Source organism: Coccidioides posadasii, chromosome 4 (assembly GCF_018416015.2).
Source record: "Coccidioides posadasii str. Silveira chromosome 4, complete sequence".
NCBI classification, from domain to species: Eukaryota; Fungi; Ascomycota; class Eurotiomycetes; order Onygenales; family Onygenaceae; genus Coccidioides; species Coccidioides posadasii.
The window spans coordinates 1,040,566-1,058,376 of record NC_089410.1 but is presented as its reverse complement, the minus strand read 5'-3'; the positions used below and the strand labels follow the sequence as shown (position 1 = coordinate 1,058,376).

Genomic DNA, 17,811 nt, shown 5'->3' with positions numbered 1-17,811 from the left:
GATTTAGGAGCCGATCAGATACCCCATACCGCACACCCCATCGTATCACGACCAGAGAAATCAAATCGCGCGACCGAGAAGCTGGTTTCACATGGATAGCACTTACATCTCCTAGCCATTATTCTGCGAAGGTCATGAAGAACACGAATTTTACTCTCGCCAAGATGACTTTGAAACAAGCCCAAGACCCATGCTATATTCTCTGCCACTGGACAGGGTTACCCAACTCACTACGATGTCACTCTTCTTCTCCAGATCTTGCAAACTTACCCCTCAGACAATGTGTTTGCCTGGAGATGGCCCACGTCGCTAAAAGATACTGACATCGCGCTTTGTCATTTTGAAAACTAGGTGGCGCTCGGGAAGAGATGATAAAACGAGTAGGTATATCGAAGATACTTCGTATCTCCAAAAGTTCAACTCAAGACGTACATATGTACGTACCGACAGGGCAGGCATACAGACGATATTTAAATGTGCCTCACGCTCTTCAAAGAGGAACATGTACGGTGCTTCGAGCTCTGTGGTCAAGATAAGCTCTTTCTGAAGGAAGTCAAAAGAAGCTGATCGTTGGCTATTCAGTCATGATCTTCAGTTGGCAGAGCAGGGAGGGATACTCGGAGATTTAACTACGTAGACTAACTTATTAACGATCCTTTGGATCGATTTACATCCGTTTGGTCGATCAACGTCGATCCATGGCTTTCAAGGTAGCTACGAATTGACACCTGTATCCTGCAAAGCGTTGCAGAGAAAAAAGAAAAAAAAAATTGTACGGAGTACACATACCATGAAAAGATTTTATGGATAAAAAAATGGGTGTTTCGAATATGTACTGAGAATTGAACTGGTATGCGGTAATCACAGGAATGGTGACCGGCATACCTGATATGGGGTACATAGAGTAGATACATCGAAAGATAAGTTACAAAAGGAAAAGGAGATCACCGCAGGAAATCAGTCACGTCCTTATCACCGTCACTCATCAGCCGACGATACACTCTCCGTTAACATCTTCTCTATCAAGGCAATCTCAACTAAAAATAAGCTCAACTAGCCACGAGCGCGGAGGAACATCGGTTGATTCCCCGTTCCGTTGAGTTAGCTTATTCGGTGCACTCTCTCCAGCGGAAGTGGACAATTTGCTTGAAGCTGGCGTCAAGGGAGTCGTTGGTCATGATACCCTGAGCATTGCGGTCAGAGCTGGTCAGGCGGATCTGGGAGTTGATGTTAAGAGCGCCGTTAGCACCGCAAGGAGACCACACGGTGGAGGTGTTCTCGGCCTCATCGTGCAGGAGGAAGTCGCCGCTGAATGGACCCTTCCACTGGGTCTGGGTATTGGTCTAATGCAGAAGAAAGGGCGAAAAACGTCAGCGAAAATCTTTAACGCTTATGTAGATGAGGGACATCGTTAGAATGTACCTGTTGAGTCTGGCCGGAGAAGTAGTAGGTACTCTTCTGGGTACCCGTGATGCCCTTCTCAAGGTTGGCATATCCACGGTAATCGGCGGAGAAAATCGAGAATTGGAAACCACCTGGGTAGCGAAGGTTGATGTTGAGCTGGCAGTTCTTACGGTTCTGGGTGATGGGAACCTCAGGGCCAATGGACGCAACATATTCATCGAAGATGAGAGTCATAACTTGTCGGTCATCGGAGAGGACGTGGCTGACGGTGTTGGAAGGGCAGCCAGTACCGCCATAGGTGACGCCAACAATCTGGACCTTATCTGGGTCAGGAGTAGGACCGCCAAGCTCGATATCACCACGCTTCTCATTTGCGTCGCGGGTTGGGAATGGATTGCCACCGTTTGGGAAGCCTGGGAGCACCAAAGTCCGAGTTGGAACGTCGTCTGGGATTGCGGCACCAAGGGCAGTGCCCACCAAGCCGAGGATGAGAGCAGACTTCATTTTTTCAGAATTCGAGGAAAATTGGAGTGATTTCTTTGCTAAAAAGGAGGACGGTTAACGTTTCCAAGTGTTGACTGATCGAGAAAACAAATTCTGAGAAAGTGCTGCGGGACGGAGGGTTTATATAGAAGAGAATGCAGACGTCCCCGGCAGATCCTGGCAAGTAGAAATGACCTATATCCCTGAACATCGATACGATTTTCAAATCATGCATTTCCAACCGGACATATGCGAACTCCTAGTTTGGCGCCACTAACGAACGCACCGCTTCGAGTAGGGTTGCATAGTGAGAGCATTGGGAATGGCCCGCAGGTTCAGCTGATCATAGCCAAGGCACTTCATAGAGTCCAACACGGCAAACTCGACTAAAACATTTATCGCGGACAAGTTTGTGCCACGGGGGCCGACATCAGACATAGTCTCAAGCTGACCCGCTCATTCGAGCCGAAAGTAGTCGAAAACAGATCCTAGACATAACATTTACTCACTAAGCCGTGGGGGGATCCTGATCCGGACATCACATAGGTATTGGATGAAAAAGAAATGAAAATAAACATCACTGAGCCCCGGTGCCATGACTTCAGATATTCTCCTAGAGGATTCCGAGCAAAGGAACCATGCTAATTTGGCAATTTTGGCCCGGAGGGAGAAAAGGAAAGCATCAGGCAAAGCAATCATCTCGTTTGGTTTGAATCCACTGACCGGATTCTGCAAACTCAAACTATCGACAGATCTAGACTAAACCGGGACCGGGGGCGTATCAGGGTTACAAAAACCTGGGGTAGATTCGTATAATAATGCCGGGCTCCTCAGGAAAGATTAAAAAAATGCGCCCAGGAACACTTAAACTTAACAGGTGTGACAGCGGGAAGCAACAACACCAATGGGGCGGGGAGCACGACACGTGCCCGCTGCTCGAAAGGCAGGCTTGTTGAGACCTTGTCGAGAGCCAAAGTGCCACAGAATAGAAGGCACTGTGGCCAGTCAACAGACGTGGCAGCCAGTGCACCCTCCAAGCACGTCTCTCGTGGGATTCCCGTGTCGGCGGCGGGTTGACTGTCGGCGGGATCGAAGCGTTGTCGTCTGGATGAACCCGCGGCGTGGGTTGCGGTGGAGTGGATCGGCACTGGGGCTCAAGCCACGTCGATCACCCAGTAAGCTTAATTCCGCTTAGTCAGTGCCCTGTGGCTGGCAGTCTTATGTCATCCGCGGAGATGGCATGCTGCGCGCCAAGCCGCCCCTTGTGCCGCCGCAACCTCAACTCCATCGCAGCGCTCTTGTTGCTGTTGCCGCTGCGGCCCCATCCCAGTCCCTGTCCGCCTCGCTTCGACAGGATACCGTGGATGATAATGCAAGGGTTTTCGGCTGTCAAGGTTTTTTATCTCTCCCAGAACAGACCTTTCTTCTCTTGATTTGAGAACAGCCACTTTTGCCCCGTCAACGGAGGGATTTGCTCTTCCAACCACCCCTGCTCCGACTCCAGCTGAAAGGGACCATCCTCTCTCTCTAGGCCAACTTCTGCTATCGATACCTGTATCCGATCTTACCTCTTAATTTATCCCCTTGCCTTGCCTGTTCCCAACGGTCCCGGAAAGTCTCCCTATTCATATCCCTGTGCTATTCAACCGGGTCTACCCCTTCGCCGGAGTCACATCCCTGGGGTCTGACTCTGCACTGAGTCTTTAACGCCTGCAGCTTCTCTTTTGATCCTTGGGAAACCAGGAGCGTGGTGCAAAAAATAACAACTCTTTCCCGTCCCCTGAACCTATTATAAACAACACAGCCTATCCCATCGTTAATGGTGGTTGCCACATGACCCCATAGACATGCCTGTCTCCATTGCTTTTCCTGGTCGCAGGCCGAACGGCCCTCGCAATCTACAGAGGTTTTGAACCCGAACCGTGCACCCAGAAAACAATGTACCTTACGTATCCTTTTGTCCATATGCCTATCTCGGCAAATCTTCAAGATCTTACGTCGTTATTCGGTGTGTTGATGGTACTTGTAGAGGCACGACCACCGCTCAATCATCATAGCCTAAACTTGCCCCATTTTGTCGCTAAGGCCTCATTTGGGTTCATCGGGTTTCACAGTCCCAAGGCTCATCATCTTCCTTTTATGATTTAATATCGGAAGCTTTGCAAGGAGCCATTGACACCACGTCATAATTCTTGGCAGGCTCTTTTCGATTCCACGGCGGAGTACGGAGTTCCGGAATACGCCTAGGATTTTCTCAACTCGTGCACTTCCGCCGATGCTATCCTGAATTATACTCAAAGATTGGCCTCTTGCAGCTCATCGCCGTCAGCGGCTAAGCTGACGGCCTGGCTCGACTGGCCATAGATAGTGAAGGATTTCACATTCTGGGTCAAGGGAAATACCTGGTACCTTCTAACAAATAACTGAAGTCCCGGAGGGACTCTGCATGGTTGAACTGGGATACTGTTACATTACCGTCATATACAAAGGTACCCACGGACCATCTCCCGTTGCTATTGGACCAATATCGTGCCATTGATCAGCAGGCACGTCCAATATTTGAGAAGTCGAACCGAAATCATGGAGGACCTGGAAGGCAAACTTTGCCCGGAGATCCCCGTCTTTGCTCAGCAAAAGCCTCGATCTGTCATGCCACGTCTCAGACCTAGCTTCTCCAATTCCAGCTCCTGGAATTCACGAGCATGAAGAGAGGGGCCATATTCTGAACTGTATTCCGCTTTGACCATCGGTAACTGCCTGCGAACTTGTAGCTGCCGTCATTTCCACGTGTCCTAGGGATGGGGGTTGTCATGCCATGCCTTCTGAATACAAGGCCTAAAGTCAGCGTGGGATTTGTTCATTCAGACGAGCTCCAGGCGCTGTGACCGACGGCCCGGGTATGAAGGCATTGCCTCGCGAAGTAACTTATATTTGACGGAAAGCTTAATGCTCCTCCCCAGGGGCAGAATGACCAACTCAATTTCCATTCTGGTATGAGCAGGTTTGATGAAATTGACCGAGATCCACTGACTATTTCAATGATATCACTGCTGGTTTGGAGATGAATTCAACAATCCTTAGCCAACTCCCACGGAAGCGTCACTCCTGGCAGCCAACGTGGTATTCTGGCCGCACTCTATGTGTACTTACCAGCGGATCTGGATCACAATTTGCAGGACATAACCTTCGCCCATAGAGAATCCAGATTTATCGTTCTATGAACCGACTATTACCTTCTATCAGAATACACACAAAAGAAGCAAACCTGCAATCTCGAAAGGCGTAAAAACCTGTCCATCCCAGCATCTCATTCGTGATTACTCCCCATCACTTTCTTCGCCGAGCCGAGCTCTTTGCCGACTTGGATTGAGAGGATGGGGACGCTGTGGAGGTAGTCGCAGATGCAGGCTGGTCCCTCGTGTTGGCTGCACTACCATCCTGTTTCTTTTCCGCCTCCGCCTCCGCCTCCGCTTCAGCTTCATCCTCTTCTCCGCCCTGACCGAACTCGTTGACTCGCTTATAGTCAACTTTGTATTTCCAACTCTGGTACAGCCAGATGAAAAAGATCACATCGTCTCTCAGTGTCGCAAGACGGTGAAGTGTTGGCATTTTGATAGTGAAAGCGAAAAGATCATCGATAAAAGTGTTCAGGAACTTGTACATGAGAGCTTTTCCAGGCATGTGCGCCACGGACTGTGACACCTGTCAGTACCAGGATCTCACTGTTTTCTCTCCGTAACGTTTCCAGGATAGGCCTGCTTACCTTTAGGCGATAGTTGATATACAAACTCGGAACCATCATCAAAAATCCATAGGCATAGACGCTACCGACCAGGGTTTCAATGAGAAACGAGTACCATGACTTATGGGTCTCATATACGAGGCTATAGATTGCGTATCCAATCAATAACGGGACCGCAATGATGTACAACCACTTGAACGCAATCTCGTCATATTCCTTGGTCTTCTTTTCCGTCTCGCTGAGCGTATGCTTGTCCTCGAAGACAACATGGTACGGCAGGAATGCAAAGCGAGACCCGGAACTGGGGCGTCGAATGCGGACATTTACGGTCTTGGTGATCTTCCATGCCTCGAGGGCAACGCCGAATCCCTGACCGGCAAGGATCATCCAAGAAGTACCTTCACTGTTATCTAGCAGGTATAAAAATATCACACCTTGCATGAAGATGTTTGCGAGAATGGTTCGCAGGGACGTTCCCACGACATCCTTCTTCTTACGCCAGTGGGACTATAGGCACGTGGGGGAGTAAGTACTTTGCTTTTTTGGGTAGCTCAGTAGACAGTTGAAAAAGCGGGATTTCCAACTTACAATATCGTTTTTGAAAGCAAGACCTTCGAAAATCATGTGCAAGATGCTGACGATGCCGGTTGTCGCTAAAAGGTAGGCGTTCGTGTCAAGGAGGATCTCTTTGACCATTTCAAACTCACTACCATCGCTACCAGCCGGCATCGGGCCTCCCAGGGCTGCTTGACGTTGGGTTTGCTTCATGTTCTCATCAACACTAGCGTAAATGCTGAACTTCCAATTCTTGAGGTTATTGAGGGAAATTCGAAGAGGAAGCGTTTCAACCGTGGAATTCAACTCAATCATATGGCCTCTTAGTTGCCAAAAAGTATTGACAAAGATAATAGGATAGTACCATCCGTTCTGTCCCGAAGCGTCTCTTGCACCGGTCCTTTCTAGTTGAACGAACTGACGGACACCAGGGTGCATTACTTGATAGTTCAAAGTTCCGCTGTCTGGAATCAGGGAGAGACTGACGTTTGGATGATAGAATGATCCGAATTCAACCTTTTTCGGAGCCTCCTCCTCCGGCTCGGTTTCATTTTTGGCATCGAGCAGGTTCCTCAGCTTCTTTACCTTCTTTTTAGGCAAATACTGATTTAGTGGCCGGACGAAATGATAAGCGGTCTCAGGGTCGTAGTCCTTTTCGCTCGGGTCAAGCTGGTGTCCCGAAAGTGCAACGTAGAAGTGAGCCCAGAGGGTGCCGTTATTCTGTACTGCCTTTGGAACGAAAATTTCCGTGGCGATCTCCCTGTTCTCGTTCCAGTCTCCAACAGTAAAGTTCTTCTCCTCGAGGACCTTGATATCCTTCGGAACTTTCTTCAGTGATGGGATGGTGAGGTACGGCGAAATAAAGATGTCAATGTCCAATCCGATATTTTCTTGCTCCCACATAGGTGCAACGTAGTGCGGGAAGACCGTCGCGTTGGTGATTGTGCTTTGATCGGGCCGATCCGCCCAGGACGGGATGCCTGAGCGTCCACCGGAGACATTTGCGGCTTGCTTCGAAGGGAAGATCCGTTGGATAACGAACTGGGAGAGGGCGAAGATGGCCAGCCCCTGAAGGGCAGACTTGAGGGCAAGCTGAAAACGGATGATGGTTAGCGGATGCTTAGCTGTGCTCGGTTTGGTTTCATTTCTTTGAATTCCTAGACAAAGGAGGCATACTTACGCTCGTAGAGCTCTCCTCTCTCTGTTGTGGTCTTCGCTCCGACATTTTGATGATCTGTGTTGGAGCTGGAGAAGAGTGGCCGACCCCTGAGAAAAAAAGTCAGGGAAGCAAGTTGGTTCGTTGGCAGTTCACATCGAGGAATTCCAGAAGTCCCTTTGTCGCCAATTTAGTTAGTTAACTAGCCTCCAGTATTTAACTAGTTACCGCCACCCGGCCCCAACCAAAAGTGACGTGCATCGCCAGATCTACAAGCGTCAAGCCGAAACATCGAAACAGCGATCGGCTGCGAATACAGGATACAGAGCACTCCGTACTCTTATTGTCCAGTTTCTCTGCGCTCTTCTCTTACGATCCGGTGTCCCCGCGATTTTAACCTGGCCATCACAGAAATGGGCCCGAGATCTCGTCGTCAACCACAGCATCCAGGCAGATGACGGATAACCCTTCTCCACCTCCATCATCTGGCTCCGGCCCTCCTCCGCCGTCCTCCCACTTCCCAACTCACGATGGACCTCGAGTCTGGGTTTTGTCTGCCGGTGACTCGCCGATTGGTATTTCGCTAACGCGCCAACTGCTAGCCCATGGCGACCAAGTGGTGACGGGGATTACTCCGTCGAATCCAGAGAGAGAGGATCCGCGAAGGGTGAATTTCGATGTCTTCTTGGACGAGATCAGCACCGAGGATGAGTACAAAGGGTGGTTGGAGAGGCTTGAGACCGTAGAGTTGGATATCAGGTGCGATTTCGTCCGATCGTGCAAGCATAGTTGAACAGCCCCCTGACATTTTTTCGCAAACAGATTGATGAGTGACTGTCAGGTAGCCATTGCTGCTGCTATCGCTAAGTTTGGAAGAATTGATATCCTTTTCTGCTGTACAAGCCAAGGTTAGTGGTTCTACTGGTTCTTGACAAGTATCTTAATCTGCATGCTGATCCAATGCCTAAAACGTAGCTATAATTGGAGCAGTCGAAGAACTCGCGGTTTCGGAACGAACCCAGGCTTTGGTGAGAGACCAATTCGAAACCAATTACTTCGGCCCTGTCAACTTGATCAAGGCTGTATTGCCGCAGATGCGAAAACAAAAGGCTGGTCATATTATGGTCCTTGGCGGAATCAGTATGAGAATGACCCTCCAGGGTTTTGTGGCATGAATTTAACAACTAACTACCCAACAGCGGGACATATAGGGACACCAGGTCTTGGGGTATATTGTGCTGCAGGCTGGGCACTTGAGGGTTTCTGCGACGTAAGTACTTCGCTTCTTACGCGCGAGTTCAATTGTCACAACAGATATAGAGTTCCCAGTTAATCTTTACCTTTCCGCAGAGCATCGCATACGAAATCGCCCCTTTCAACATTCGCGTGTCCATCCTCCAATGTAACATCGAAATTGGAATCCTCTCCAACCTCGTCACCAGCGTTCCTCCCATGTATCCCACCTACTCTCGCACAGCTAACCACGCACCATTATTCCGCGGAATCCTGAATGACATTCTCTCCCGCCTCCCAAGCGTCACGGGGTACCCTGATTCACCTGTCCCATCACCAATATCCGATCCATCCCCTTGCTCTGTCTCCACCACCTCCACCAGTAACCCGGAAGCCCACCACGAACAAAACACCATAGACGCGAACCTCCATCCACTTTCCGCAAAGACCATTGTTTCCCTCTATCCGCCGCTCAGTCCTGCACATCTGGATCTTCTCACGGCGGAAACTATACACGCCATTACCGCTATCGGAGGCCATGAGAATCCACCAGCACGACACATTGTTGGTGCTGAATCCGTGGCCAGTGTGAAAGAGAAGTTAAAGACAATAAGCGAAGAGCTGGAGGATTTCATAGCTTGCAGTTCTGCGGTGGATATTGTTAGCGATGAGAATGCCATGCGTGTGGTTAGCGAGGAGACTACGGCACAAGCTGCTATCCCTTAATATACTTTGCGTATCAACTTAAAATGCAGCTCTTTAATGTTAAAACGATTTATGGTAAAATAGTTATCGCCTTTGATTAGGAGCTTTTGGACTAAAAATAGTAATATGTAGATATCTTTAAAAAAAGGGCCCATGCGCAATTTTAAGCCGAATAACAGACGCTAGGTCCTCGCAAAATAGTATCGTATCTAATGTAAGCTCCTCCCGAGTCCTATTCCCCAATCCTGGAAGCTTTGCAAGAAGAGATGGGAGCTAAAAGGAAAGGAGAAAAGTAAAGAAATACCCAATCATTGTAGAACAAATCTCATTATCTAGTTTTTGCACTGAAAATGAGCAAAGTCATAATAGCTTTAAATGTTCATAGGATGCTGATTTTGAATACGCGATAGCTGTTGGTAGCCAAGGATATCACATGTACGAGGATTATGCGCGCTCGGGTTCGCTTCGGTTGTGAAAGAACATCTCAGCGACCCCGAAGATACCAAGATTGTCGAATATCCCAAAGAGAGCCAATATCTTGGTTGTTTCTGTAACAGCGAAAATCTTTCCAAGCGTTTCCGTTAGGCGGGTTTTTAATACGTCCATCAATCTCGAGAATCTTGTTGTGTAAACTGGTGGGACCTCGGACACCTCTGAACACGACGTCCCTGATCTGGGGCTGTCCGTTGCTCTCGGGCTCAGTGCCATCGCTAGCTTTAGTTATGTGTTCAAAGGCCTTGCTCTCACCGTCCTTTTGGTTTTCCTCAGGATCAGCAGCACTAACATCACTCTTGATAGCTTTCGAAATTTCCAAAGTATTACCCATAGGAGACGTCTCTTTCGGAAGATCGACCGGCACACTTTCAGCCGTAATCTTGTGGGTATTAAGCTCAATGGAACTCCCACTTTCCTGGGTGTCAGGTATTGCCCTTTCGGCAGTTTGGGACTTTGAATCAAGTTGGAAACGAAAGGTGTCCCATGCGAGATCAAGGTTGGAATAGTCAAATTCCGTGTGTAAGTCCGAAAGTTCAGATTCAGAATCTGAACTAATCTCCTCTAGAATTTTGATAAAATGGTTGCGAGTTGTAATGCTGAAGTCGCTAGCATTTGTATGGTGGACATCCTTGGGATTAGTTACTATCTCTGCCTTCATAGTTTTCGCAGGCTGCTCATCTAGGGTGTTTTCGTGGGGGCCATTCGCTTCCATCTCAGAAACAAATTGCTGTAGGGTAGACATGAGGTTTCCCGTTTGGAAACACTTTCCAGAATTGCCACTCTTCGCACTCGCAGCATCACCCGGATCAGACGACGTAGGCACTGCTCTACTGTCGGTGGAAATGATAGCACTTTCGACAGCAGGCTGCGTTGGCTCAAGTTTAACTTCAGTAGTCTGCGAGTCTGGAATTCCATGTGGAGAAGTTTTCGTTGCAATGTCATTCGTGACCCCACAAAGCAGGAGACGCTGGCCGGAAGGGATTGCGAACGTAAGGAGTTTCCCATCAGAGCCGATTACCTATCCAACATAGTAAATTAAGATTCTGGGCCGGTCAATGTTAGGTATCAGGGAGGTTACCTTCACTTCCTTTTCAACAAGTATCTTCTCTTTACCTCTTCGAACAACTCTAGTAAATTTCCAAATATCACCAACCTGTATAAGGTCATTTTCAACCAGAGTTTCGAGCTTGATCTTTGAACTTTCTCCGGCAATCACCCCGCGATCGATCTTTTGCTTCTGACCCCAGAACTCCTCGAATTGCTCTTCCTTCCATTTGTCAAATTTCCCGGCAGCTCTTTCTTCTACAGCTTCGTGGGCCTGGCGCTGCCATTCCGGATCGTATCTGCCATTTTGTAGGTCGTCCTGAAATTGGCGCACCGCATCGCGCCACGGGATCGAGTAGCGGAGAAATTCGTAAGGTAATGGCTCTATCTGAGACTCTGGGTCTTCAGGGTTTCCATCAGGATTAGGGTGGGTTCCGGCAGGAAGTAGAGAAAGGATCTCCCTCTTCTCATCTTCATCGAGGCAGGTCCAAGACTTGGGATTAGAGAACAGCTTCTACGAAAGTCGTTAGCGTCCGAAAGCCCTGAGCTTCGTAGATACTAATTTGATCGACTAAGAAACAGAGATAACTTGCCACCAAGTCAATGTCGACTAGCGGAGATTTGTCACTTGTAATCACGAAAGGTTCGCTCCATTTCTTTGATGGCCTTCCTCGACGCATCCGAGTGGCCCTTTTAGCTCCATCGGGGGGCATCTTCTCTGAAGCCTGTGCGGGAGCCTCCGCTTTGTTGGCATTATAGGATGCAGTAGCTCGACGGGGACGGCTATATAGGCCAGTCTATCAGCATCTCCGATTGCTCTCTCCAGGAAAAACGAAGCAAACTGGAACCGGGTTGCGTGGAACGATGGCGTTTTAGCGACTTACGATTCGCGTTTTGGCGCATGCGCGGTATTGCCGTCATTGGCCGCCTTCCTCTTGGCGCTACGGGGCATCGTGATTGGCTCTATGAGCTAAGTAACAACTTCGTTCTTGACAGCTTGATGAATAAGTTGAGAAGCACCTGAAGAGCAGTCTCGCCTGTCAAGCTGCAACTGTGATCCTGAATATAAGAGATTGAAAAAAGAGAGACTTTCGAATATCAATTGTGCAGGAGAAGAGAAGTGTTGTAAAAATGGTGAAATCAACTCAGATCTCGAGACTGGATGGTAAGTTCAAAACCGACGGAAAATGAGCTGAGCTTTGAAATGGAGCTTGTAGGAACAAAGAGAAAAGAAGGAGGATGAAAATTCTAACAAGATAACATTTTAGGTCTCATGCTCTCTGCCTCTGTGGATGATGAACAGGTGTGTGTGTTATCCACATTCGCCAAAGCCCTGAATGCCGCAAATTGCCATTCACCCTCACAACACAACACGCACATACTGTCCTATGTTTGGTCCTAAGTTGATAAATTTTAGGCAGAAGCGCAATTGGCCGAAGTGAAGGGCCAGGCCAAAATGATATTTCGTCGACTGAATAGCAATTCCGAACCAGAAGCTAGCATAGAGTCCGGACAGTACAACTTACAGTCAGTATATTGGCCACCCGTTTCCAACGCTTCACCCAGTACAATGCTCATGTTTTATGTTTTGACAATGCAGTTACATTATCAAGGATGATATTTGCTTTCTGTGCATTGCAGACCGATCATACCCCCGAAAGCTCGCATTCGCATATCTCGCCGATATCGCAAACGAATTCGTCAACATGTACCCTCCCTCCCAATACCTTTCCTCCAACCTCCGCCCATATGCATTTGTCGAGTTTGACAGCTACCTCCAGCGCAAAAAGAAGTCGTACCAGGATAGCCGGGCATCGGCAAACCTTGACAGATTGAACGATGAGCTCAAAGACGTAACCAAGGTGATGACAAAGAACATTGAGGATCTCCTGTACCGAGGCGATAGCCTCGAACGCATGGGAGAGATGTCGGGCCGGTTGCGAGAGGATAGCCGCAAATATCGTAAGGCTGCGGTCAGGATAAATTGGGAATTGTTAATAAAACAGGTAGGTCCCCGGACACAACCCCTGAATGGCCGAGAAGCCTTGCTGACAATTTTCGCAGTATGGTCCCTTCGGCGCCGTTGGCTTGCTGGTTATTATTCTTCTCTGGTGGCGGTTTTTCTAGTGCAATAGTCTTTCCTTAATGATATACCCTTTAATGACATGCATATTTGATGGACGGATAAACGTTGTACTGCTCAGTAATCTGGCGGGTTTCCTAGGCATGGATTAGGGCTATAGCGAGGCATTTCTTAAGGACTGACTTATAAACAGGCGGTAGCTGCTCGAAGATTCCACTGGCCGTCGCCATATATATGCCATCGTCCATGCAGGAGGTTATTCGTGAAGCAATGTCTCTCGGTCCGGGGCTTCAGATTTCATCTTCTTCCTCGTCAAAATCATCCTCTTCTCCCATCTCGTATAGAATGCGCCCCCCTTCACCTGGGCCTTCACCCTTTTGCGCATCGAAATACGGGAGGACCACATTTTCTCTATCTCTGCGTTGTCGTTCCGTGAGCCCAAGCTCGAATGTTGACACCGGTTCTTCATCTCCCGTGTGCGGGCCAGGCTCTTCTTCCCGCTTGTAAAGCGGATGGTCGTCAAGCAGTATCGCCACCTCCCGTGCCTGTCCTTGAGAGTACTGCGATGCAGCAGGAAGAAAGTACCATTCAACAACTCCTCTGCCACTTTTTCGCCTGTGCTCCATCTCTAGTACAATGCCGTCATTTTTTCCGAGCCTTTTACCGGAGTCCTGTCGGCCAATAATAACGCCGTCCCTCTCTTCCTCAAGGCCAAACACTGGAGTAACCATACTCCTGTCGGCTGCAGCTTTCCGGGCCAGCACATGTGCTAGCGAGTGGACAGTGAAGATACTCGTTGCTAAGTATGTTAAGAGAGACAGCAGCGATGGTGAATAAGGAAGGGAGTTACGTGGAGCAGGCATATCTTGGTGGTAAACAACGATCAGGGAGATCTGTGTTCTTTTACTTGCAGCGCTGAGCATACTGCTCAGAAATTCGGCTACGTTTACCTCCTGGCCAGCACCTTTGCGGCATACTAGCGGATGAATAGAGTCGATGATCACAAGAGTTCCTGTTAGAAAGGTCAATACGTGGGTGGTGCTTGATATTCTCTAAATACTTGAGGGAGCCTTACTTTTATCGGGAAACTTATCATCCCGGGGCGGAAAGGATGCCACTACTTCCTTTGCTACCTCGTTCGGACTCTTCCTTGTGGCAGAAAGAAAGGAGTCCACCCCTTCAGGGCGTGTGAAAGTCTCAAAAGAGACAAAAGTTACTTGCGACTTGGATAGCTGCATTTGGGATTGCATTAGATAGGATCAACAATGAAGAAGCTCGGAAAAGCCCTAACAAGATCGCTTTTACAGCAGGAAGCAAAAGGCAAGCAAAATGCATCAGAAGTAAGACGTGCAAAGCCAAAGCAATGCAAGACCATTTCTGCCCCTAAGGGGAGATAAGGATACCGGAATAACGGAATAAGACGATACATACCCTTGCCCGTCGTATGTATTCCCTGAGTAATGGTGTGGCCGGCTGCTCCAACGAGTCCAGAAGCAGTGTCAATGGAGATGCTGTGTCTCGTTGATTCAAGAGCGAAGAGAACAGCAGGAGATTATGCGTCCGGCGACGAGATATGCTATTCCCAGATGCCATCCTCCTACTTTACTTCAGAAATAAATCGCAGACAGTGCAAAATGATATGGGAAAGCTGAGCTGCCTGAGTATCCAATCTGAAATTAATTAACATTTTTCGAGGTTGATGTCAACCTCTCGCTGCGCGTTGTGGAGAAATTGTCCGCCGTAGTTCCAGCCAGTGTTTCAGCAACAGGCAAAGTGACATTGTTGGTGAACAGCCAAAAGTTGCATATTTATGAATCTCTCCGCTCAGATAGTTTTCTTCTAGCATGCCTCATCTACAAACTGCATAATTAGTTTTAGCTGGCGGCCTCAATTTGGTTCCATTCTTCAACCTCCACTATCACCCAAGATTTCTAGCATATCGAGCTATTTTATCCAGCCGTAAGGCCATCCGACCTCCATCATGGCTGAGCCACCAGCCAAACGCGCCAGGCGCATGGACAGTTCAACGATGTGGGACATGAACGACAGACATTCAAAACAAACTACCTACGCAGCAGACGAAGTGGATGGCTCGGGAAGACGCGATCGAGATGAAACAAAGCAACCTACGACATCATCACGAGCAGAGGGACGGCGGAGATCTCGATCGCGAGAAAGGGACGATAAAAGACGGGATCGCAGCAGATCGCGGGATCGATGGGCGAGAGATGGATACAGAGACGGGCGACGAGACGGTGATCGAGATATGCGCAGTGTAAGGGATAGGGATAGAAGCAGAAGTCGTGATCGGAGTCGTGACAAGGAGTATTCGCGACGAGGTCAGAAGAATTTCAAAAGCTTACACTTTGTGTTGGAAAGGGGCGTTTATTAACATCTAGTAGATTATTATTCTAAATCTAGTCGATATCGCGACCGGCCCCGGACCAGATCAAGATCTCGATCTCGCTCACCACCCCGCAATGGCGCAAAACTGCGAACAAGATCACCGCCACGTGGTCCACGATCCGATCGGAAAGACACTGGAAGGCGTAGCGTGCCTCCGGATGCTGATAGAGAACCCAACGGCTTGTCAGATCGGAAACGACAGTCTTCAAAACTTGGAGATGCCGTCAGGATGGATTTGGACGACGCTGCGGATGCCGATGATATGGAGCAGCTGATGATGAAGACAATGGGGTTCAAGTCTTTCCGGTCTACACAAAATACTAAGGTTCCTGGAAATCAGATCTATGGTGTTCGGAAGGAGAAGAAGACAGAGTATCGACAGTACATGAATCGTGTGGGAGGATTTAACAGGCCACTGAGTCCGTCGAGATGATACCTTTAGCCGGCAGTTTCGGATCTGTGGTTTCTTTTGCTTTTTGTTTCTAACTGCGTTGCATTCCTGAGCGACATTCGGCTGCTGTTTCCTCAATTGCTTCAAACAAACGGAATTTTGCGCATCGATTCATATCCATTGTGGCTTAGGAAAATAAATGAGTTATCAGGCCCATTCCACCCCTTGTTGCTCCATTTAACCATGGAGGACCCATTTTGAAATGGACACTTACAGTTAGTACACTGTTTCAACTTTTGTATGATATATCAGCTTGTTTAGAGGTGCCTTGAAACATTCATGCAAGCCCCCCGTGCCATACGCCCTCCCCGTTGAGATAGTAAGGAAAGACAGAGGCTGCAATCGAACGTTGCTGCAAGCGATGGTAGGTCATGAGTCAAAGATCGTGTTTCAGGATAGTCTTGGAACGATGCACATAAAACATACCTCCCTTTTTCTTTGCAACTCCATCAACACCGTTGCTTCGGATGCTTCCGAACCATAACCATATTCGGGTAACTTCAAAAACAAATTTTAGCGACACATTTTGTTTACATGCTGAAGCCAGCGCCTGAAGATGTGTGTTGAAGGCCCACTCTCGCCATCGACTCTTAAATCATAGCACATATCCAGAAACCAGGGCAATAAGCGAGTGTTGAACGATTCAAATCAAGCAAGCAACAAGCTTTTGTTAGTGCATACACAAGCTTATATGGAGGGCAAAAATTCCCCTTCTCAGGGCCCCATGGAGCGAGAATACGAAAAGCGCCCCATGTCTCGGTGTGATCGGGTGAGCGAGAGGCGGAATATCAGTGGTTTAAATTGAATTTCTCCACCAAATCCTTGTACACCTGATCGTTGTTTTGACAAGCCAATCCTCCTTGAAACACACAAGACCCCCATGAAAATGCCAGCCGGAACTAGCTTCAACCTAAGTGGATTTGAGATGTTTGATATGAAATTGTAATGTGGACTTAGAGGTTTCTGCTATTATTTAGTGTTTTGAGGCTAAGCTCCAAAGTCTTGCGGCATGCCGTTTCCCAAATCCCGAAGATGCACCGCAGTAGTACGGCTGGAGCGGGTCTCTTGTCTGCGGTGATAATGGTGAGACTTGTTTCATTTGTCCCTGCAAGCAAATCCGTTTGTATAATGCTGTATCCTGGGACTATGAGACTGTGAACCAGCAGCAGTGGAACAATTACAATTGCACTGACGTTCAAGTTTCAACGGCTTACGCTGTTGTAACTCAATCCAGTTCCGATGATATCAGGAGAGATAGGGATCTTTGAAGTATCGGCAGGAATCCCTATGTCGGTAGAATCAATTCCGCTGAAGACCGCCATTGTGAACGATAGGTTATATGCGGGAAGAACATTCCGTTGATTGACGGGCGACTGTCCCCGGTCGTAAATCACGATCGGCTGGAAAGTGAGCCACCGCTCTCAGCCGGACAAGGAGAAACTCATGGGTTCGCCCGTTTAATACTCGGGTATACCGCCAGATCTCGTCCTTGGAGCCGCATGATAAAGCGAAGATAGCATTAAAAGATCCCAAATGCCTGACAATACCGATGGTGTGCTCGTTGGCGAACTTTGCCGGTGCAATCATCCCATCCGAAGAGGGCCTATCGGATCAAAGACGCAAGTATGTTTGCCGAAGTTCTTATCCGCTGTAACTTAAAGCTAAAAGGATGTGTTCGCTTTACCCTTGGGTTCCTGGACGGTAAGGTACGTTTGACGTTGCCTCCAAGGCGCCTCGTGGTAGTCCATAGAGGGACGGCGAGGGTTTGCATGCCAAACCCATTGTGGATTGCCGCAAAATTCTAGGCCTTCAATGAGGGCATTGTACTCCATATGAGAGCTCGCCAACCCATAGCTCCTTAGAGTGGGAACAAGTATAAATAGAGCCCCCATTCAATGGAACAAATGCGTTGCAAAATTCAAGAAAATATGAATTCCAGGCAAATTCTCTTCCAATTATCCGGCGACTATAAATTTTGCAGGGGTGTAAGTCAGGAAAGACAAGGAGTTGATTGGACTCCTAGTTCAAGAATGATGCCAGTCCATCAGAAAATG

General features: G+C 48.4%; 8 protein-coding genes across 8 annotated transcripts; 3 read left to right on the top strand and 5 right to left on the bottom strand.

Moving 5' to 3' along the window:
- Positions 1 to 817: 817 nt before the first annotated feature.
- D8B26_007256 (uncharacterized protein) lies at positions 818 to 1,908 on the bottom strand (the record flags this gene model as incomplete). The annotated part of the gene is made up of 2 exons (XM_003072081.2): positions 818 to 1,343; positions 1,423 to 1,908. The coding sequence occupies 2 exons, from the start codon at positions 1,906 to 1,908 to the stop codon at positions 1,107 to 1,109; spliced, it is 723 nt and encodes a 240-aa protein (XP_003072127.1). The 3' UTR covers positions 818 to 1,106.
- A 2,962-nt stretch (positions 1,909 to 4,870) lies between these two features.
- Positions 4,871 to 6,078, bottom strand: D8B26_007255 (uncharacterized protein). The gene is made up of 2 exons (XM_003072080.2): positions 5,651 to 6,078; positions 4,871 to 5,580 (listed from the first exon to the last, which is right to left on the bottom strand). Exons 1-2 carry the CDS (start codon positions 6,068 to 6,070, stop codon positions 5,215 to 5,217), a joined length of 786 nt encoding a protein of 261 aa, XP_003072126.2. The 5' UTR covers positions 6,071 to 6,078; the 3' UTR covers positions 4,871 to 5,214.
- Positions 6,079 to 6,136: 58 nt separating this feature from the next.
- On the bottom strand, positions 6,137 to 7,409 carry D8B26_007254 (uncharacterized protein; the record flags this gene model as incomplete). The annotated part of the gene is made up of 2 exons (XM_066125477.1): positions 6,137 to 7,276; positions 7,365 to 7,409. The coding sequence occupies 2 exons, from the start codon at positions 7,407 to 7,409 to the stop codon at positions 6,137 to 6,139; spliced, it is 1,185 nt and encodes a 394-aa protein (XP_065981560.1).
- Positions 7,410 to 7,612: 203 nt separating this feature from the next.
- Positions 7,613 to 9,587, top strand: D8B26_007253 (uncharacterized protein). The gene is made up of 5 exons (XM_003072079.2): positions 7,613 to 8,099; positions 8,163 to 8,248; positions 8,316 to 8,480; positions 8,540 to 8,610; positions 8,691 to 9,587. Exons 1-5 carry the CDS (start codon positions 7,795 to 7,797, stop codon positions 9,297 to 9,299), a joined length of 1,236 nt encoding a protein of 411 aa, XP_003072125.1. The 5' UTR covers positions 7,613 to 7,794; the 3' UTR covers positions 9,300 to 9,587.
- Positions 9,588 to 9,664: 77 nt separating this feature from the next.
- D8B26_007252 (uncharacterized protein) lies at positions 9,665 to 11,769 on the bottom strand (the record flags this gene model as incomplete). The annotated part of the gene is made up of 4 exons (XM_003072078.2): positions 9,665 to 10,791; positions 10,852 to 11,331; positions 11,414 to 11,600; positions 11,702 to 11,769. 4 exons carry the CDS (start codon positions 11,767 to 11,769, stop codon positions 9,763 to 9,765), a joined length of 1,764 nt encoding a protein of 587 aa, XP_003072124.2. The 3' UTR covers positions 9,665 to 9,762.
- A 179-nt stretch (positions 11,770 to 11,948) lies between these two features.
- SEC22 (SNAP receptor) lies at positions 11,949 to 12,944 on the top strand (the record flags this gene model as incomplete). The annotated part of the gene is made up of 5 exons (XM_003072077.2): positions 11,949 to 11,982; positions 12,086 to 12,120; positions 12,235 to 12,344; positions 12,418 to 12,823; positions 12,882 to 12,944. The coding sequence occupies 5 exons, from the start codon at positions 11,949 to 11,951 to the stop codon at positions 12,942 to 12,944; spliced, it is 648 nt and encodes a 215-aa protein (XP_003072123.1).
- Positions 12,945 to 12,996: 52 nt separating this feature from the next.
- Positions 12,997 to 14,150, bottom strand: D8B26_007250 (uncharacterized protein; the record flags this gene model as incomplete). The annotated part of the gene is made up of 2 exons (XM_003072076.2): positions 12,997 to 13,912; positions 13,976 to 14,150. The coding sequence occupies 2 exons, from the start codon at positions 14,148 to 14,150 to the stop codon at positions 13,191 to 13,193; spliced, it is 897 nt and encodes a 298-aa protein (XP_003072122.2). The 3' UTR covers positions 12,997 to 13,190.
- Positions 14,151 to 14,881: 731 nt separating this feature from the next.
- On the top strand, positions 14,882 to 15,920 carry D8B26_007249 (uncharacterized protein; the record flags this gene model as incomplete). Its single annotated transcript, XM_003072075.2, has 2 exons — positions 14,882 to 15,239; positions 15,303 to 15,920. The coding sequence occupies 2 exons, from the start codon at positions 14,882 to 14,884 to the stop codon at positions 15,737 to 15,739; spliced, it is 795 nt and encodes a 264-aa protein (XP_003072121.2). The 3' UTR covers positions 15,740 to 15,920.
- Between the last annotated feature and the right edge of the window lie 1,891 nt (positions 15,921 to 17,811).